Here is a 20,397-nt window from a genome sequence, read left to right on the forward strand (position 1 = left end):
TTTCGGGACATTTTAGGGCTTTAGGAGCTTTCAGGATCTTTTAGGACTTTCAGGAACTTTAAGCATATTTAGGAGCTTTAATGGATTTAGGAGCTCTTAGGATTCTTAAATAAAAGTTGAAGGGCTCTAATAGGAATTCCCCAGTTCAAGCAATAAACCCTTATCAGGCCGAGCCCAAGGGCAAATGTCCCTTCCAAGAGACAACACAAGGATTTCCTCCCTCTTCGTGCTCAGGCAATGTCTTTGAAGGTCTGTCGATTTACAGATAATCCCGACAACACCAGCAACTGCAGGCGTTGACCTAAAAATAACTCCTGATAGCGTGGAATGCAGACAAAAGACTCTTTGTTCCACGAAGAGCAGCAAAAAGCCCTTTCCTCGCTGGTCCGAGGGGTCTGCACCTAACTCCCCTCCCCAGGAGAGCCTAATTCTGGTTTTAGCTGAGTTATTCCCAGGCGGTGGATTTATGGCGTTCCCCCAGAGAGGCGGTCGGGATGACCCACAGTGGGATGCTTGGCTCACGGCGATGCTCCCGCAGCTCTGGCTGCGTTTCCGAGCTCGCCCAGCTCCCCGAGGCGTGGGGAGCTCAAAGGCGGCTCTGTTAGCCACGGTCCGGCCGCTTTAGCCACGGCCCGGCCATGTGAGCCGCTTCCCACGGGAGCCTCGTCCCGTGGCAGCCGCGGAAACGGGGCTTGGAGCTGGAAATCCAACCGGGCACTGCGGTGAGGCCAACGCGCGGGATGTCCTCTGCTCCAGGGATCCCAAAGCAGCCATGGCACCCGCGGTGGCACAGGCCTTGTGGAGCAAGGTCCATCACCTTTCCGGCTGGGCCGGGAAGTTGTTTCCACCCTCCCCCCACTGCAGAAAGAAAAGTCTCATTCAAGCTATTGAAAATATCTGCAAGAACAACTATTTACCCAGGGCACTTCCCGGAGCTCTCCCCCCGGCCCTGCCCGCGTCTCGGCTTTCTCCCGGGGCACACACAAAGGGCTGGGCTCCGGCGCTGCTGGCAGCGCTGCCTCGGCAATTCCAGCCCCAGCTCCCACCGGGGCCCAGCGTGCCCGTCTCCAGCCTTGGGGTGGGTGTGAGGCCGCTGCGATCGCATCCCGGCTCTCCATCCCAGCCCACCTGCTCCAGGGGAGTGCTGTGTATCCCTCTCCTGGATCTGGGCTCCTTGCCCGGCTCCTTTCCTCCCTCACACCGTGCGGGGAGCCGGACAGGGGTCACCGGGACACTCCGTCCCGGCTGCTTTCCCATTAATTGTTATTTTTTAATCCCGTTGGCAGTCAGGCGTGCAGCCTGCTGGCTCCGGCTCCTCCGGCCCGGCCCCCCGCTGGACGCCCGCCAGCCCGCACTGAAGGGCGGCGGGACGCGGCGCGCCCGGTGCCGAGTGCCCCGACCACCGTGCTGCCGGTGCCGGTGCCGGTGCCGGTGCCCGCCGGGCAGGTGCCGTGACCGAGGGCTGTGACCCCGTAGCGATCTCGGTGGGTGTCGCCGGGGGACGGGGTGGGGCCGCTGGCCCCGGGATACCGCTCTGAGCCGAGCCGGACTGCGAGGCGCTGAGTGCCGTGCCGAGCTGAACCGAACCGGGCCGAGCAGGTGCCGTGACCGACGGCGGTGACCCCGCGGCTCGGGGGGTCTCGGAGGGGTCGGTGCGGGGGGCTCGGTCCCGGTACCGCCCCGCTGAGTCACCGCCCGCCGGCGGGACGGGGCGGGGCGCTGCTCCGGGCTGCGAGGTGCGCTGCTGAGCCGAGCCGTGCCGAGCCCTGCCAGCCCAGCCGAGCCGTGCCCAGCCGTGCCAGCCCAGCCGAGCGGAGCCGAGCGGAGCCGGGCGGTGCCGAACCGAGCCCGCTCCGACTCCAGGTATGGGAACAACGGGGAGCGGGTGAGCCGGGGACGAGGGCGGATCGGGGAGCCCGGTGTCCGCCGTGGGGGTCCCAGAGGCCGCGCTGAGGGGCGTCGGTCCGGCACCGGGAGGCGAGGGGATGCTGCGGCACTCCGGGCGGGACAGGAGTGCCAGGGTGGGCGTCAGGCGGGGCTCGGGGGCTCCGCGCTGACGGTGGCACCGGGCAGGGAGCAGCCTGGAGGGATGGAGCGGGCGGTCTCTATGGGGGGCTGCAGCAGCACCCCGGTCCCGGTGCGGGGGCTCAGCGGTGGCTGTGATGTGTCCGGCTGGGCACGGCCCGGGGATTCTGCTCGTGGCCATGGTGCCAGTTATCTGTGAAACCAACCTTCATCCCTGCTCCATGGGACTCGCACTCGCCCGCCCCGCGGCCAGGCTGGATTCCTGGGCCATGGAGCCACGAAGACCCCTGGGCTGTCCGGGACCGGCTGCTCCGGGCTGCTGCCAGCGGCAGAGACGAGCTCCACGAAGCCCCGGCCGTCGGCCGGTGTGTGGCCATTGCTTGCCACTTTCTTTATGGGAACCAGCAGCACACCCCGTTCCTTCCTCTCCTCCCTCCCGGCGGAGGGTGCAGCATCCCATGGGATCGCTGGCATGTCTTGACAGGGTGATCTCCCTTCCCTAAAATACCTTTGGGAGATTCCTCCTGCAACATCCCTGTTTGCTGCTGCCGGTCCTGGCATGTCGGTGCAGGATATGGGACGCAGGATGCTTGGGGTGCTCTCTACCCACTGTCTGTGCTGCTCCTCCAGAGAGACCAGTAAAGAACTCAGTGAGACCAGCAGGAGAATTGAAATGAAGTCTCCTGGAATAACCTCCTGGCACCAAGTCCGAATGGCTGTTGTGGAGGGAAGGCAGCCAAAGCTCATTTCATGGTCTGAGGGCTGCAGAAACCCTCCCACCCCCCAACCCCCCTCCACCCAAGCTCCACCACCAGTAGGGAGCCAGGAGCGTTTCAGAGATGGGGGCGGGGGGGCAAATCCCAAATCCTTTGAGCCTGGGACTGCAGCCACAGTGGGGTTTGCCGTGTCCCTTGCTGGGTTCACAGCTCCCATGTGAATTAAGCCAAGGACTGAAAATGCTGCATACTTGGTTGCAGTCCAGCTCTTAATCCTGCGGCCTGGGGGCTGCTATTTGCAGAGTAACAGGTTTGCAAGCAACTGTGTGCTGCCTGAACGGGGATCCCGGGGATTGGCCATGCCTGCACCTTGCGGTGGCACCCGTGGGTGCAGGGTCAGGGCTGTGTGGTTTGCAGACTGCAGGCTGGGTGGCTCCCAGCGTGCCAATGTCTGCACGGGACCAGCTGGGCACAGCCTGCTGGCGCCTGTTTTTCAGGAGCTCTTGGACTCACCAACTCCTTTCCCATCAGCTCACCCGACAGCTGGGGTTTGGCAGGAATCTGGGAGGCCCACAGTCTGTTACCTGGCTCCTTGGATGCTGCAGACTTTGCCCTCACTAGGCTCCAGCACCTTGTTTTCTGTGCCAAATACCTGGGAACCTGATTTGGGGTGGTCCTGAGCTGCTTTGCACTGCTCTGCACCTCCCTTCCCTGGCATCTGCAGCACAGGCAGGTGATGAGGACCTTGCTCATGTCAGTGGGGATAAGAGCTGGGAGTGGACAGGGTGTTTTGGGAGCCACTTGAAACCCAAAGGAGTGGTTTGGAAGGGGGATGTGCAGGAGGAGAAATGGGGTTGCTCTCAAAGAAGACTGTGTGGTGGGAGTGTGTGGCAGGGACAACTGTCTGTATCCCTGTGGCCAGAGATGTCCTTGCACTGCGTTGTCGCTGTGTCACGTCAGCCTCAGTCCAGTGTAGGTGCACCTGGTCCTTTGCAGAGTGAGTGTGGCTGCTGCTGAAGCCACAAGGCTTTGCGTGCTGCCAGCCAGGTGTTGTGTTGCCCTGGCACTGGAGGAAGTGCTGGGTTAGTTCACTGTAATACTTCTGTTTGTGGTGTTTTTAGGAAATGGAAATTTTAAAAAAAGGTTTGAATGTCAAGACCCAGCTCTAAGAAAACGCTCTGTCTCAGGAGCCCCAGGCACTGGCAGGCGCCTGTGCCAGCCTCCCCTTGCTTCTCCCCAGGCCTTTGTGGGAAGGGACGGCTGCCAGTGGCTGGCAAAGAACAGATCTGGCATGGATCTTTCCCGTGAGAATCACCATCAGATCTGGTTTCATCCTGTTGGCAAGAGCCATCTTGAAGGTGCTGGGAGTTCTGTGCAGTGCCACGGCCCGGGAAAAGCTGCAGCACCCCATGGCACAGCTTGGCTGCTGGCACAGTGCAGCTGCCCCTCGACTCCTTGGGCCTCAGCCAACGTGAGGGTCAGCCCCAGCCACCCACCGGTGCCGGGAATCACATGCCAATGCCATGAATAACGCGTGGCTGGCCCTGCGGGCACGCACCACTGCCCAAGGACAAGGGCACTTTGTGCAGCTCTCAGATACTGACACTGGGGCATCCCTTTGCAGGGGCACCCCCAGCCTTGGACAGCTCCAGACCTAGGGGACCTTGTTTTTGGTCCCTACGATGAGGGGCTGGTTGTGCAAAGCTGTTTTGCATCTCCAGGAGCCCGTTCTGGCTTGCCTCTCTGTGCCACAGTTTCCTCATCATGCTGCTGAGTCCCTGCCTGAGTAACCAACTGCGGTGACGAGCTTGACTCAGTCACATCTCGAGGAACAGAGCGTCACTTTCCTAACGGACCTGGAAGGAAAACAGATAAAAGCTCCTGGATCTCCCTGCTTCCGGTGTTTGTTTGAGTCATCAGAGCATCTTCCCTTCTCCTTGGGAAAAACGTCATATCCAAAAGCCACGTGCCACCTCTAAAAACCTAAATGCCTGCTGCCAAGTCACCCAGAAAGCAGTAAGGTGGAAGTAAACACCAGGCTTTTTGTTTCTGGGGTTTTTAGTCTTTTTTTCCCCCCATTCACCTAAGGTTTAGAGACCTCAATATAATGCTTTGTCGTTTCTTTCCAAGACCAGTATCTTAATGGTGATGGGAAAATAAGAATTAGTGCCCAGGAATAAGCCTCTGTCTCTGCTGATAAGGGAGCCTGCTCCAAGCTGTGCAGCCCTGGCAGAGTCTCTGCCACCTCTTTGTACATAATCTGGTTGATTTTGAGGCCAAGCCAGGAATTTTTCCCCACTGCCATGCAGGTATGGGAAGATGACGAGGCAGGATTCAGCCCTGATGAGAACTCAGCCCATCCGGCTACCTTTGCTGTGCTCATTGCCAGCGTGGATGGAAACCGTGTTTTCTCACTGTGAAACAATTTTCAGGGGATTTTCTCTTGCTATTGTTTAGCTCAGGAAATGGCAATCAGAGTCAGGGTGAGCGGGACTGTACAGGGCTCAGAGGGGAAATACCAGCTCCCCACCCTCTTTCCCACAGGGATTTCTGGTCCCAGTTGAGTAATGGCTGAAAGGAGCCGATCCTCTCCTCCAACCATCCCAATAAAACCTTAAAGATGTCAGCACAGTGGGCTGGGCTGAAGCCTCATTAGGAGTCAGCATTCCCCATCCAGAGGCGATGCTTTATTGGCCTGCCAGCTCTGTGCTGCCTCAACGTGGTTGGTATTCACATGAAGCTCCCTTGCTTTTAAGTGATCCAGGTGTTTTCCATCACCAACAGCATTTTGCCACCCAGGTCTGTGTTTTTTTTGATATATATGCAAGATTCCTAAGTGTGTGGTAAGGCACTGGGGTGCCAGCCCCATCAAAATCCATTTACTGCTGCCAAGCCATGCCTGTGCCATACCCTCCGAGTTCACACTGGGAGACCTCGTTAGTGTCACTTAGTTACAGCCACGGCAGCAGGTTAATTAACAACCTGAAGCCCCCATCTTCTGATGGTAAATTGCTGCAAGAAACAGACGGGGAAGGATGCAGAGTTTGCTGTACACCCGTGCAGGATCTGTTCTGGCTTGAGAAACCTCCAGACAAAGCCTGTGCTGCTGAGAGAAATGCGCTAATGAATTGTTAAACATCTGATGACCCTTGAGCATCTGGGAGCGCTCATAAGCCTTTGCAGGTGATGCTGGTTGGTGCCCTGGCACAACTCACAGCAAACAAACCAGGACTTGACCTGGTTGTGAGTTTTGAGGGGTGTTGGAGAGCAGTGCAGGAGCGGCGTGCAGCAGTGGCCAGTGGTGCTGGCTTCACTTCGGACATTGACAAGGGTTGGGCTGGGCCAGCTGCTCTGGCAGCCCCCACCAGTGCTGTCCCACTCTGCGGGGGCTTCTGCTGGTTGCAGGGTGTGTCCCATGGTTGAAGTGACAGCAGGGTGAGGAGGAGGTGACACTTGGTCAATTTGTGGCCTTGAGCAGGCAGAAAGCACAGCAAAAGGGCTGTATCTGCAAAGGCTGTGGCTGGGTGAACGCAGGGGTGTGGCAGCACTTGAGGGTGCTCAGTGCTGGCCTGGGTGTAGGTCACAGAAGCCCTTTCTCATGGTGGGCAAAGGGGCTGTGCAGGATGTGGCCCAGCTGGTTGTGAGCAGCAGATTTGGGCAAGCCATGGCTGCTGTGCTGGTGTTGCCAGGATGTGCCTGGGAGAGCCTGTTTCTGCAGGCTGAAATGATGGAGTGGTTTGCAATGTGCCCAGCTCCTCAGCTAATCTGCAGGAGCTGAAAGCATCCAATAAAATATTTTCAGGGCTGGCGAATTAGGAAACCACAGTTTCCTTCTGTTCCTGTCATTTATGATAACAAGTCAGGGCGTTAACTGAGATGTGGAGCTGAGAGAGGAAGAGGGGACCCCTCCTTTGGTTGGAGTGGTCGGGCACCCTCTCCATGCTAAGAGCTCAGGGGCTCCCAGCCCCTGCCATCCTTCCAGCCTCTGCCATCCTTTCAGCCTCTGCCATCCTTCCAACCCCTGCATCCTTCCAGCCCCTGCATCCTTCCAACCCCTGCATCCTTCCAGCCCCTGCATCCTTCCAGCCCCTGCCATCCTTCCAGCCCCTGCCATGCTTCCAGCCCCTGCCATCCTTCCAGCCCACAGCCAGCTTGGATGCCCAGTGGTCCTGGCTCCTCCTGGAGGCAGAGGCAATAGGGAGCTGGCTGTGACACCAGCTGGTGTCCCACTTGCACAGCCTTTGCTCTCCATCCCTGTCCCCATGGCAGAGGGGATACTCAAATACTCTTGTTGCCCCTTCCCTTTGTACCCTTTCAGGCTCTGCCGTGTCCTTGAAGGCCAAGCCAAAGTAGAGAGCTGCCCGGGATGAAGGTCCTCTTCCTGCTCCTTCTCTTCCTCCACCAAGGTAGAATGTCCAGCCTTGGGATGGTGATCTGGGTTTGGGCTGCTGGGAGTAACTGGCAGCACCAAAACATTGGCTGGGGGATGCCATGAGATGTTTGCAACCAAAGCTGCCACAGAAGTTAAACATCTCATAGGATGATGTGCCTCTGGTGGTTCTCTTGGGCAGAATGTGTCCTTCCAGGGAAAGGAGATGGCCTCCATCCATCCCTTCTGGGAATGGACAGGTCCTCTTTCAGTGTCTGCTGATGTGGGTGGTGGCACATGGGAGAGTGTCCCTGAAAGACAGGAGGTCCTGCTGCCCAAAGGGCCCTGGCAGATCCTTGCAGCATGGCTGTGACACTGGGGACGTGGCTGGTGTCACTCAGCCTGTGGGACAGGGTTGGGATAACTGGGGTGGAGAGCCTGGCATGCCACGTGTGACAGCTGCTGCAGGGCTGCAGTGTTGCAGGGCTGGCTGTCCCTGCAGCTGATCCGCTGTCTCTGCGCTTGTACAATGCAGGGGTGGGAGCCAATGGCCACAGGGAAGAGGATTTTCGTTTCTGTGGTGACCGAAACCAGACCCAGGAGAGCTCTGTCATCTACCAGTACAGCCCCACCAACATCTCCATCGAGAACACGGCCCAGGAACTGATAATAAAAGGGCCCGTTGTGCCAAACAGGGGAAACTTTCAAAGCAAGTACAGCTTGGCCCGCACCTTGGGCAGGTACCGCTTCTGCATCTTCTGGTTTGAGTCCAACAGGACCCTGCGGCTGGTGTATGGGAAGAACAGCATCTCCCTGGGTGGGAACCCACCCAGCAACATCTCCCTGGGTGGGAACCCACCCAGCAGCATCTCCCTGGGACAGGAGAGTCAGAAGATTAAAAGAACCAGAGCCAATATCTTCAATGTGTCCTATATCATAAAGGGCGGGAAGAACACCTCCCTGGATGCTAAAGCTCTTTACGTCTTCCCTGGTAAATGCAACTTAATGCCATTTGAAGGAAATTAAAAGGTTGTTTAATCCCCAGCCTGTTCCCTAATCATCATCAGGGCACACTGGTTGTTTCCCAGTGAATGGTTTAGCCTGGAGATACGAAGATAGCTGAAGGGTGATTGAAGGGGATGTAGGTTTTCTTGAAGCAGCCCAAAGACAGGCCTGGTACCCAGCATCCCTAAAGGTGGAGATTTTCAAAATGCTGCCTAAAATCCTATACAACTGAGGACTTTGCAGTGGTTTCTCAGGGTCCAGTCTACACCATGAGGTACACATGGCCTCAGTGGGAGTTGAGTTGTGGGTGGCAGGAAAGCCCTGTGGGTTGGGGTCACTACCAGCTTTCCCGGCTTGGGATCACTCTGCTTTCTGTTCCCACCAGGGCTCTGCCAATTAGTTTGGGGCATAAGGAAGCCAATTCTGCCCATGATTTAATGGCATTTGCTTTCCACCAGCCTCTCCAGGGAGCATGCCTGTCTGGAAGCAGGATGTGGAGAAGCAGCTCACTGCCTTGGACAAGCTCATTGCCCAGCCCCTGGCTGCAGCCACGGGAGCCACGGAGCGGCAGAGGCTCCGGCGGTGAGTTCCCAGCTCGCCCCGTTCCTGCTGCTGCCAACACATGCCCGCTGCATCCAGCTCACTGTGCCCCTTCCCCAACAGCAAACTTGGGGAGTTGGAGAAGATGCTGGCCAAGGTGGAGCTGGAAGGGCAGAACCAGACCTTTGGGGAGGCCACTGTGCACGCGACCGTCCTGAGGGTCCAGCCCAGCCCGGCTCCTCAGCACCTGACCTTTGCTTCCCAGAGAGAGGTGGGTCCTGGAAAGTCTGCCCTGGTGCTCTTGGCCCATCATGCTCTCTCTCAACCACTTTCCTGATGAGTCTTTCTTGGCAGGAGAGTGGAGAGGTCCAGAGATTCACGGTGGACCTGCCAAGCAGCCTGTTCATGATGGTGAAGGAGAGGGAGGAGGTGGTGGAGCACAGGGTGCTCCTCATGGACATCAACAGGCAGACCATGTTCCAGGTAATGCCCACGTGAATGGCATGCTGGGTGTCCCATGGTGCCGGGCTGCAGGGGTGCCACCAGACCAGGGCGCTGGTGCTCACTGAGAGAAGATGCTTCAAAGATGAGCTACAAGCTTGATGGGTAAAGTCACGGGATCTTCTTCTTGGGCACCCTCCTCTGCTTCACACCTAGCTGCTCTCCTTTCCCACACTGCCACTGCCTCCTCTTCTCCAACAGGATGAAAACAGCAGCCATGTCCTGGGTGACAAGGTAGTCAGCATCTCCCTGGTGGACACAGTGGTGGCCAACCTCTCCGACCCAGTGGTCCTCACTTTCTTCCATGACCAGCTGCCGGTAGGTGGGAAACAGCCTCACAGAACCTGATCCCAGCAGGAATGGAGGGGGAAGGAGGGCTCAGCCCCTGCCAGCTTAGGGTGGGGTCACAATCCAGCAGGTCCTTGCCCATGGCCAGCCTGTGCAGGGTCTGCTGTGGCTTCTGGGGCTGTATCACAGTCATGGCTTCAGTGTGTGCGCTGGTGGTGGCACTGCCTTCCCCTCTCCAGGAGATGCCTCATGGCAGATGTGTCACATCCAGCACTGTCACCAAGGCTGTGTCAGTAGGCCCTTGGCTCATTCATGGCTCTGTCAGGTGCCTGCTCAAAGGTGAACCCTTTGTTTGGGAAAGAGGATCTGTAAGGAGGTATCTGCTCCATCAGCTGTTAACGGAGTGCTCTCTGCCTGGAGCCCACTCCCATCATTGGGGCGGTCTGGTTTATCCAAGTTGTACCTTGTCTCCTGAGACCATCTTGTCTCCTGCCCCATGTTGTCCCCTATCAGAAGTGCTGGGCAGGCAGCAAACCCGCAGCTGCATCCTGACCAGGGCCTGTGGTTTTGTCGTTGCAGAGGAACGTGACCCCACTGTGTGTCTTCTGGCAGGAGGACACCGCTGGTGAGTGGCCCTGCCCTTGGGTGTGGAGTCAGACCCTTTTCCCAAGGTAGCACAGCCCCACCAGCAGGGTGAAGGTTGCTCTGCACCTCCCTTCCCCACTCCATCTCTGTAAGCCATTCCCACGGGGCTGATGTCAGTTTTTTCCCTCCAGAGCTAGCCCAAGAGCTTTCCCCTTCCCTAGGGATGGGTTCCTGTGCTGAGGGGGCTATTTGAGTACATGTGCTTGGCCTGGGACAAGCTGAGACCCCCCACTCCTGTTCTCCCTCTTTCCATGGACAGCTTGCCCTGAAGATCCTCTAGCCCGTGACAGAGGTTCCTGCTGCTCACCAGATGCTTTCCCTTTCTCTTGCACAGCCAGTTCTGGGAGCTGGGACAGCTATGGGTGTACCACAGTGACAGGGAGCAGCCACACAGAGTGCAGGTGCAACCACCTCACCTACTTTGCTGTGCTCATGGTGGGTAGCACCTTCCCTCAGATCCCTCACATAATTCCCAGTGGTGCTCTTCCTCAGCATCTCTCATTCCTTCTCCTCCTCAGGTATCCTCTCCAGAGATCACCTCTGTGCACAGGAATTACCTGAGTATCATAACCTACATTGGCTGCCTGATCTCAGCTTTGGCATCCATTTGCACCATCTTCTTCCTCTACTTCAGGTACAGTCTGATGGTTCACCCCACGCTCCCTGTCTGTGTCCTGTCCCTGGCCATGAACCCCTGGGTGGGCACAAGCTCCACAAGCAGTTGGTGGCCTGGATAGAAGCATCATGAAGGAGCCTTGTTTGAAGAAAGCAGAATTCTCCTGTCCAGGATCCACCCTCTTGGTCAGGTCTCCTGCAGAGTGCTCAGGAACACCAGCTCTTTCCAGTGATTTTGGGAAATCTTCTTGCTTGTTATGGATACAGCAAGCAGAAGTCTGCAAAGGTCTTTTCAAGGACCTGGAGGAGAACATGAGTGTCTTCTCCTGAGTCATGTCACTGATCCTAAGTGGATGATTGAGACCTGAAATCCTTGAATCATAAAAATATAGAATGATTTGGATTGGAAAGGACTGAAAGATCATTCATTTCCAAACCCCCTGCCATGGGCAGGGACACCTTCCACTGTACCAGCTTGCTCAGAACTCCATGCAATCTGGCCTTGAAAAATTCCAGGGATGGGGCATCCCTGGAACTTCTCTTGCCAACCTGTTCCAGGACCTCACCACCCTCACAGGAAAGAATTTTTTCTGAACATCTAAACTAAACCTGCCCTCAGATTGAAGCCGTTCCCCCTTGTCCTGTCACTCCATGCCCTTTTCTAAAGTCCCTTTCCAGCTCTCTTTAGGCACTGGAAAGTGCTTTAAGGTCTCCCTGGAGCCTTCTCCAGGCTGCACAACCCAAACTCACTCAGCCCATCTCCACAGGAAAAGTGCTTCAGCCCTCTGAGCATCTTCAATGCAGGGTCAGCGGCAGGGGGCTGGATCTGCACATGGGATGGGTGGTCCCACCTGTGGGGTTGTCTCAGTCCCTGGCACTACCAAAGAGTCTCCTTGCTCTTCTGCTGGGGCAAGCTGCCCCATGCAGGGCTGTGGGGTGTTGTGGGCACCACTGGTGCTGGCCAGGCACGGTGGTGAGTTCTGCTCCCTTCGATTCTCCAGAAGCAAACAGCGAGACCAGATCACGAGTATGCACATCCACATGAACCTGCTGGCCGCCATCTTCCTCCTGGACGTCACCTTCCTCGTCTCCGAGCACTTGGCTGCCAGCAGCAGCGAGGCCATCTGCAGAGCTGGGGGGCTCTTTCTGCACTTTTCACTCCTGAGCTGCCTCATCTGGATGGGCATTGAGGGCTACAACCTCTACCGGCTGGTGATCGAGGTCTTCAACGCCTACCATGACCACTTCCTCCTCAAGCTCTGCCTGGTTGGCTGGGGTGAGACACCCTGAGGGCACTTGGGCAGGTCTTTCCCGCTGGATGTGATGCTGGGATGGAGACCCAGCTGTGGGGGAGCAGCTGTCAAGAGCTGTGGTGGAGAAGGAGACTTGAAGGCTGAGAGCAGAAGCTGGTGCTAAAGCAAGGGTGGGTCATCTTGGGGGATCTTCCAGAAATGGAGACCTGTGAGAGCCACCACTTGGGATCTGTAAATCGTAATAGGATCCTTTCTTTCTGAAAGAAACATCCAGGACAGCCCAGGGCTGGATGCAGGAAGTGCCCATGCTTCTCTGCCATGCTCTGGGCTGGAGGTCATGCAGGAAGACCTTATGATCTTTTATGGCCTAAAGCTCCACATCCCTGGGAGGTCCCACTGGGGTCAGCACAGCACCGCTTCCTCTCTGGCTGGGGCATTTGCCCTTGCTGTGTGTTCCATCCCTGGTTTCCCTTTGGGAGGGAGGTTGGCTTGTGCTCTGCACAGGGAGAAAGGGCCAGCAAGTCCTTCCAGCAGATCCAAAGGCCAGGGAGTAGGGCAGCCACTTCACTCTGCTCTTTCCACTCAGGACTCCCCTTGGTCTGCGTGACGACGATCCTCCTGGCCAGCTGGGCAAACTACGGCCCCGTCTCCATTCCCATCTATGAATCCATGGATGGCAGAACCACCAACGCAACCATGTAGGTCATGGGAGATGGGTTACTGGTTTCTGGTCGTAGGTAAAGTCAGCTGGCTAAACCTTCACCATGGCCTGGGGCTTTCCTGGGGTTGTGTGCCAGGGGGATCCCCCTTCCCTGGGTGCTGGGCTGGCATCACACTTCTGTTCTTCTCCCAGCCCCTCCTTGTGATCCTGTGGGTGGACACAGCATAACCCTCTGCCCTTTCTCCTCCCTCCAGGTGCTGGATCACGAGCCCCCTGGTCCATAACACCGTGAACCTGGGTTTCTTCAGCCTGGTGTTCCTCTTTAACTCGGTCATGCTGGGGGCCATGGTACGGGAGATCCTCCGGCAGAACAAAAAAGGTCACAAGCTCAAGCACGTCCTGGCCCTCTTTGGGCTGAGCATCCTGCTGGGCATCCCCTGGGCACTGATCTTCTTCTCCTTCACCTCTGGTGTCTTCTGCCTTGTCTCCCTCTACATCTTCACCATCATCAACTCCCTCCAAGGTGAGCCTGTGACGCAGGATTTTCACGGGGTGTTGATGGTGTGCAAGAGGAGCTCTGGCAGGCTGGGTGGCTCGCTCTCAGCTGTGGTTTGTCCCTCAAGGGAGCTCACCCATGCTTCCTCTCCCCTCTGCCAGGTTTCCTCATCTTCCTCTGGTACTGGACCATGGTGCTGCAGGCGAGGAAGTCCCCTGACTCTCAGAGCAGCTCTGACAGTGCCAAGCTGCAGCCCAGCAGCAGCTGAGCCCCGTGGTGGCCGTGCTGTGCCAGAGTTCCCCATGCCAAGGACGGCCACAAGAAGGACCACACCATCTGCTTTGCTACTGCGCTTGCCCTGTAGCGCCATGAGGAGCCCTGGGACCCACAGTGGGGCCAGCCACCCCCCCTCTGCTGGCCCCCTCCCCAATTTTCTCATCCTGACTGGCTTGGCACCCTTGGGGCAGGAGGGAAGGAGGGAGGGAGAGATGCTTACTTGGGCAATGGGGGTTGTAAAAAGTGGAAGGGGCAGGGTCCCCAGTGCCTTTGGATGTCCCCTCCCATGTCCTGAGGCCAGGAAAGATGGGTGGGAAAGGCCCAATTTTCAGCCCTTGCTGATGGTCACCATGAGGGTCCTTCTCCAGGGAAGATAGAATGACTCTGCCCCTGCCACACTCTCAGGCAGCTGAAATAATCTATTTTTGTTATTTTGTTGAATGTCTATTTTGGGGTGGTGTAGGAGTTCAGTGAGCATGCCTGCACACCAGACTTGTGCCCATTAAAGTTCTTCCTCTCCGAGTGTGGCTCACTGGGGTCTCTGCTCCGTGCATTGGTGGGTGCTCTGATGGGATCCATCTCTCATCTGGGTTATCCCATTTCTGGGCATTCAGGACCTGGCATTTCACCCTGTAGGATCCTGCTGAGGATAGTGGGACCAGTAACGGTTCTCCTGGCAGAGCACTGGCTGCCTGGTGCCCCCATGTTGGGGTTGGGGTTATGGAGGGAAGTACCATGGCTTGGGAAGACTCCAGGGACTGTCACTACCCAGCAGAAAGGGAGGCTGCTGGAGGACAGGGATCTGAAGAGGGAGACATCAAAGGATAGGAATGATCCCCTCAGTGGCTGTGGGGCCAATCTGGCTGTCCTGGCTGTGGCTTTTGCAGACACAGCACCACATTTCCCATCCCGCCATTCCCCTTCCAGCTGGTTGTGGATCATCCCCCTCCATCCAACTTCCAGCACCCAGCTGGGGCAGGAGCCGCCTTGCCAAGAAGGGCATGTTTCATCCTGGAGGCTTGTAGTGATGCCCAGCTTAGGATGAGGATGCTCCAGCACCTGCTGGGCTGGTTAGGGCCAACAACCCCTTGGCAGGAGTGTGGGGAGAAAGGGACAGCAAAAAGCGCCGGGTTGGTCACGGGAAGGAACCACGGCGGAAGCGCCGCGGCTCTGGCGGCCGTTGCTGTGAGCTGGGGCAGGAGGTCACTTGCCAGCCCACAGGAAGGCGTGAGGGGTTCCCATAAGGGAAATGAGGAACAGCTCTTGCCTCGGAAGCACCGACAAACCCTGGGGGAACCTGGGGAGGAGCAGAGCTGCTGGGACAAGGGGAGCAGAGTGTGGTGGGATGGCCAGGGGCAGCCAGGAGACCCCACAAAGTGGCATGAACTTGTTCCTGGGCACTGTCCTGCTGCTCCTGCTGCTGCCTGGTGAGTGGCATCCTTAGCACAGGGGGTGCATGGGCTTTGTGGGAAGGTTTTCCCATGGGAAGGTGTTCACCGAAAGACCATGTGGGGATTTCATCCTGAAACGTGGACAGGCAAGAGGAGAGCATCCCCACTGGGATGTGCAGAGGTGAGCAGAGCTGGGGGCTTTGTTGCTGGGGGCTTTTTTAAAACCTGGGATCTGCAGTCCAGGGTCTCCTTTGTGAGCCACTCTGGCATGCTGGTTTTGCCCTCACCAGCTCTGATCGCTGTCCAGGTGTTTTTGAAGCCCATGTAACTGCAGGAGTGTTCCTTTAAAACCAGGTGGCTGCCAGACTCTCCTGCCTGGACAGAGGGAGGGCTGGCCCTAGATTTCAGTGTTTTCCCCTCTTTCTCCATGTTCTCCTCTTGCAGATGTTGTCGAAGGACAGCACAGCTGTTCTGGTGAGTCTCTCCTCCCATTCCTGCCCTTGCTCCCAGTGCCCACCCAGTGCCGTGGTGCCCAGTGGTCACCTGCTCCCACCCTCCCCAGGCCTGCACCGGGGTGATCAGCCCCGTGGGTGCTGCAGCGTGGCAGTGGAGCAGCAAAACCCAGACAACATCACCGGCGTGCTCCGCTTGTCCCAGCACTGCCCGGAGCTGTGGCGCCCCGGGAGCCGCGCTTGTTCCTGCCTGAGGGAGCGCTGGTTCAGGTAGTGGCCGTGCCAGGGTTGGTGGGCTCAGTCCCCACAGCCCCTGTCCCACAGCCCCCTTGTCCCACAGGCTGCTGCAGTCGGGGCAGCACAGTTGGCCGGCTGGGCTCAAGGCTCTGCTCCTCAATGTCAGCAGGGCTGTCACCCGTGACGTCCTCATCACCTTCTCCCCCACAGCGGTGAGATGTGCCCCTCCCTCTCCCTTGCTTGGAAGGTGTGGGACCTTCCAAGCATCCCTCAGCCCCTGCCCCAGGGCTTGGTGTCCCTGCTGTGCTCTTCCCCCTCCCTGTGGGGTTGCATCATGGGCCCACATCAATTTCAACACGCAAGGAGTCACTTGAAGTGGTGCTTGGGAGGAAAGAGCCCTCCCCAAGGAGCCATCCCAGCAGACCAGGTGGTCAGGGGGAGTGTGAGGTAGGAAAGGAGGAGACACATGTGTGACCTTGTGCCTCCTGCCCACCCAGAGGCCCTCCCAGGCTCTTGATGTCCCAGGGGACCACGTGTGGGTGATGGTGGGTAGAGAATCTGCTGGGTCCCACTTCCAGCTCTGTCCCCAGAGATGCTGGGTGCGAGGAAGGAGGCTCTTCCCTTCTGCCCTCAGGGCTCCTGCCGATGTTGCTGAGCAAACCCAGCTGAGCAGGGCTGAATTCGTGCCTGGAGCGAGACTGGTGGGTTCTGAACAGAGATGTGACCCGGCAGCAACAACCTCCCACTGTTGTTCTCTGCTGCAGGGCCCCAGCAGGCTGAACACTTCAGAGAAAGGGAAGGCAGGTAAAATCCACCTCCCCAGGGAGATATTCCGGTCCCTGAGTAGCCAAACAGTGCGTGTGGTGGTGACAGTCCTCAATATCCAGCAGCTTGGCATGTTCAAGGTACAGGCTGGCATTGCCAGCATCCTTCCTGCTGCCACCAGCACCTGCTACCCACCAGCTCAGCTCCTGCAGGGTTTCCCCTCCACAGGAAATCAACCAGACAGCGCAGGTCTTGGACAGCACCGTGGTGGGCATCACGGTGGGAGAGAGCAGCATCTCGGGGCTGCAGGAGCCCGTGCAGCTCACGTTTGCCCACAGGGAGCTGCCCCGAGTAAGCCAGCCCTGCCTGCCCCCCCCTGCCTGCAGTGCCCCTCCCCGAGGCAGAGGCTGATGCTGCTGTCCCCCACTGCAGGGTGTCACCCCCCGATGCGTCTTCTGGGATCCCAGCAAAGGTGTGCCCTGCTCGGGGTGTTGTGGCTGGGGCACGGGCGCTGCTCCAGCACTCACAGCGCTCCCCGTGCCTCTTGCAGGGCAGGCAGGAGGCTGGCAGAGCAGTGGATGTGTCACACAGCCCGGGGACAAGGGGACAGTCTGCTCCTGTGACCACCTCACCTTCTTCACCCTCCTCCTGGTGATGATCCCCCTTCCTGCAGCTCCTGCTTGTGCCCTGGCAGTGCTGCCTGCCCACTCTTGTGATCCCTTGGGTGTCATGAGTAGCCACACAGGGACAATTATAGCTGTTCTCGGGCAAGCTGAGCTCCCAAAACCAAGCCCAGCCCCAGCTCAGGAGGGCAGCAGCAGGGAAGGCTGGAAAAGGCCCCAGCTCTGTGCAGGCTCTGGCAGAACAAGGCTTGAGGTCCCAGATCCTGGTGGAGACTCCCACTTCACCCACACCTCACCCCACCTCAGAGCACCTCCTGTGAGCCACCACTGCCCTGCTTCCCCTGCAGATCTTCTGGGGCTGGTCTGGGGTCTCTGCAGCAGCCATGGGGTTATCATCCCCATGGCTCTGCTACCTGCAGTCAGCTTTTCTAGACTCCAGGGCCTGTCTAACCCGACATCTGCATGTTTGGCAGAACCCAGCTCTGGATGGCTCCACAGCAAAAGCTTTGATGGCTGTTGCCACCGCTGGCTGTGGGGTAGCCATGGCCTTCTGCATCCTCACCATGGCCTTCTGCATCTTTGTAAGGTGGGACGTGCCCCCAGGGGGGCTTGCCAGGCTGGGAGAGACGTGAGGCAGTGCCAGGGCCTCTGCATGGACCTGCTGTGCTGCACAAGGCCCTGCTCACCTGTGACCCCTGCCTCTCCTGGTCCCTGTGGGGACACTCAGGTGCAGGTTCAGGTTTGAGGAGACCGTCCGCACCAACCTGGGGCTGCACGTGAACCTCGTGGGCAGCCTGTTCCTCCTCAACCTGGCCTTCCTGCTCAGCAGTGGGCTCTCTGGCAGGGCCCAGCCAAGGACCTGTGGGGTTCTGGGGGGGCTCACCCACTACTGCCTGCTCTGCTGCTTCACCTGGACGGCGCTGGAGGGCTGCCAGCTCTACCTCCTCTTCGTCAAGGTCCTCGGCATCTACATCCACCACTACCTGGCAAAGCTGTGCCTGGTTGGCTGGGGTGAGCAGCCTGGCTGGGAAATGGGGGTGGAGAGGGGCAGTGGCAGGTTTGGATTGGATACTGGGGAAAATTTCTTCACTGAAAGGGTGGTTAGGTGCTGGGACAGGGTGCCCTGGGCAGTGGTGGAGTTACCATCCCTGGAAGGGTTCAAAAGATGTGTGGGTGTGGCACCTGGGGATGTGATTTAGTGGTGGCTGTGGCAGTGCTGAGTTAATGGGTGGATTCTTGATGACCTTAGAGGTCTTTTCCAACTGAAACCATCCTGTGACTGTGTCTCCCTTCTTCCAGGCTTCCCTGTTCTCGTGGTGGGAGTGGCAGGAGCTATTGGCAGCTATGGAGAATACAGCATCCAGACCACGGACCACCAGGTCATAGCCCACCTGTGCGTGTGCCACTGCCCACAGGGCTCAGGTGGCCCTGTGGCACAGGGAGGGGCAGCTCAGTCCTGCCAGGAGTGCAGTGGTCAGGGATTGCACCCATCTGGTTTGGCTTTGCACCATGCCTCTGCTTCTGCTTCCTTCTTTGTGATTGCAACACATCAGCCACCCCCAGCTCATGCTGAGCCTCCTCAGTCACACCTGCAGCCCTCCAGGTCATGGAGGGATGTCCAAGGCCCACCTGGAGCTTGTCCAGGCTCCCTCCCAGCTGAGCAACACGAGGGCAGTGGATACCCACCGCTGTGCCCCTGCTTCACCCTGGCCTTGCAAAATCCTGCCAGGGGAAGGCTCCCATGGGTGCTGCTGAGGCTTGCAGGGCTGCTAGAGGCACTGTGGTTCTCTTTTCAGATGCTGGATCACTTCCAAACATCTTCTGGTTCACTACATCACCAACTGTGGTTACTTTGGCCTCATCTTCCTCTTCAACATGGCTGTCTTTGGGGTGGTGACCCAGAAGAGCTGCAGCTTGCAGGGCACGGGGGCAGTGCAGGGATACCATAAGCCCTGGAGGGTGGCTCTGGTGGCAGCAGGGCTCTTCTGCCTGCTGGGAGCCACTTGGGCTCTGGTATTCCTCACCTATGGCATCTCCTCCACAGCTGTGCTCTACCTCTTCACCATCCTCAACTCTCTCCAAGGTCAGCACTCACCCTGAGCTGGGTTCCCTGGGCTTGGGTGGAGAAGATGGAGGAGGCAGAAGCCAGCCTGGCTGTGGGTTGACAAGGGATCCCAAGGCACCAGTGTCTTCCCAGCACTGTCATACCCTTCCTCTTGTCAGGGCACATCAAGCAGGAGGTCCCAACCACCAGCAAGGAGCTGCTCATGGCTCCCAATTACATCCACTCCACCCGTGGTGGTTTTCCTCCAAGAAAGACATTCCTTAGCAGAGGACTAGGGGCATTATCCACTCAGGGCACGTCCCAGCCAAGTGGTTCATGTGAAGGAGGGGGAGAGACAGGAGTGAGCTGAGGGAACCCCCTGGAAGCTGAAGAAAAGTGTCATTAGCATTCTGACAAGATGCTTCCCATTGTCTCCTGCTGCTGCTGAGTGTTTGTCTTCCTTTCCCTGCAGGAATCTTCATATTCATCTGGTTGGTTGTTCTCTACTACCCAAAGACAAAGGAGACCACTGGTTCCCTCTCCAACATCATCAGATATGACAAAAACACCACAGCCTCCCAGGACTAGCTCCTGGCTGCACCTGCATCCACCGAGAGCGATCCTGGCAGATGCAGCTTCCTAACACAGGGAGAGATCAGCTAACAGTGCCTCAGTTTACCCTTCAGTGGGCATGATCCACCTCAGCAGGGCTCTTTGCTTTGTCCCTTTCATTCCTGGTGGGCAGCCCTGGGAAGGAGCTCCAGAGATGATGCTTCTGCAAAGTCCCTCCAGCCTGCAGCTCCATGGTCTTGAGATGCCCCTGATCTCATTTCCCAGGGCACAAGGAGGAATCTCACAAAGCACCTGCCTTCAGCCACGATGGAGCCATCACCCTCTTTGCTAGAGGTGGCTTCTGGTGCTGAACCAGCCCAGCAGTGAGTTTCCTGCCACTGGAGGGAGAGGATTGATTTGCTGCAGCCCAGATGTGGGAGGTTTGCCTCTGGGAATCAGCAAAAAGAAGAGGAAACCCATGAGCTTCTTTGCCAAACATCTCGTTGCTCTCTGGCAGAGATGTGCTGTGTGTCCTTCCTGCCAAACAGCCTCTGGAGCCAGCAGCAATTCCCTTATGGACAATGTGCTCTGGCCAAAATGCACATACAGCCACCTTGCAGGGTAGCTGCTGTCTTCTCCTGATCTGTTTTGGTATTAAATCCCTGCCAGATGTCTGAGCACTGTGAATTTAGTCTTTAATACCTACATTATTGTTTGTTATTTGCTTTTTATTAGGGATGTATCAATGGGCAAAGTCTTGCTGGCCATTTGCCACGAATGAAAAGAGAAATGTCATGAATGAAGGGAGAAATCACTATGGATGGGTGCCCACACACCATGTGCATGCACAAGGCAGCCCTTTCTCTGCTAATGCTGCCTTTGTGTGGCACAGAACTCTGCAAAGACCAGCTTTGGTAGGGCAGGTATCTAGAGTGGGGTACTT

At 57.6% G+C, this 20,397-nt stretch overlaps 2 protein-coding genes across 8 annotated transcripts; both read left to right on the forward strand.

The window, feature by feature from the left end:
- The first annotated feature begins 1,354 nt into the window (after positions 1-1,354).
- On the forward strand, positions 1,355-13,912 carry LOC100223247 (adhesion G-protein coupled receptor G1). 2 transcript variants are annotated; one of them, XM_030282239.4, is made up of 14 exons: positions 1,355-1,484; positions 7,060-7,147; positions 7,646-8,101; positions 8,574-8,697; positions 8,779-8,926; positions 9,010-9,138; positions 9,358-9,474; positions 10,024-10,069; positions 10,424-10,524; positions 10,608-10,723; positions 11,706-11,980; positions 12,544-12,655; positions 12,873-13,141; positions 13,276-13,912. In XM_030282239.4, the coding sequence occupies exons 2-14, from the start codon at positions 7,108-7,110 to the stop codon at positions 13,380-13,382; spliced, it is 2,040 nt and encodes a 679-aa protein (XP_030138099.4). In that variant the 5' UTR covers positions 1,355-1,484; positions 7,060-7,107; the 3' UTR covers positions 13,383-13,912. The 2 variants fall into 2 exon arrangements, with proteins under 2 accessions (XP_030138099.4, XP_030138098.4); XM_030282238.4 differs by lacking the exon at positions 1,355-1,484 and adding an exon at positions 1,724-1,863.
- Positions 13,913-14,041: 129 nt separating this feature from the next.
- On the forward strand, positions 14,042-20,131 carry ADGRG3 (adhesion G protein-coupled receptor G3). Of its 6 annotated transcripts, XM_030282242.4 has the most exons (13): positions 14,042-14,817; positions 15,226-15,255; positions 15,344-15,503; positions 15,574-15,682; positions 16,235-16,375; positions 16,464-16,586; positions 16,668-16,707; positions 16,786-16,886; positions 17,332-17,444; positions 17,586-17,869; positions 18,158-18,251; positions 18,655-18,941; positions 19,375-20,131. In XM_030282242.4, exons 1-13 carry the CDS (start codon positions 14,640-14,642, stop codon positions 19,488-19,490), a joined length of 1,776 nt encoding a protein of 591 aa, XP_030138102.4. In that variant the 5' UTR covers positions 14,042-14,639; the 3' UTR covers positions 19,491-20,131. The 6 variants fall into 6 exon arrangements, with proteins under 6 accessions (XP_030138102.4, XP_072790367.1, XP_072790369.1 ...); XM_072934266.1 differs by lacking the exon at positions 14,042-14,817 and having other exon boundaries at positions 14,832-15,503; positions 16,786-17,174; XM_072934268.1 differs by lacking the exons at positions 14,042-14,817; positions 19,375-20,131 and having other exon boundaries at positions 14,832-15,503; positions 16,786-17,174; positions 18,158-18,237; positions 18,655-18,936.
- The last annotated feature ends 266 nt before the right edge of the window (positions 20,132-20,397 follow it).

The sequence above is a fragment of the Taeniopygia guttata genome, chromosome 11 (genome assembly GCF_048771995.1).
Source record: "Taeniopygia guttata chromosome 11, bTaeGut7.mat, whole genome shotgun sequence".
NCBI lineage: Eukaryota > Metazoa > Chordata > Aves > Passeriformes > Estrildidae > Taeniopygia > Taeniopygia guttata.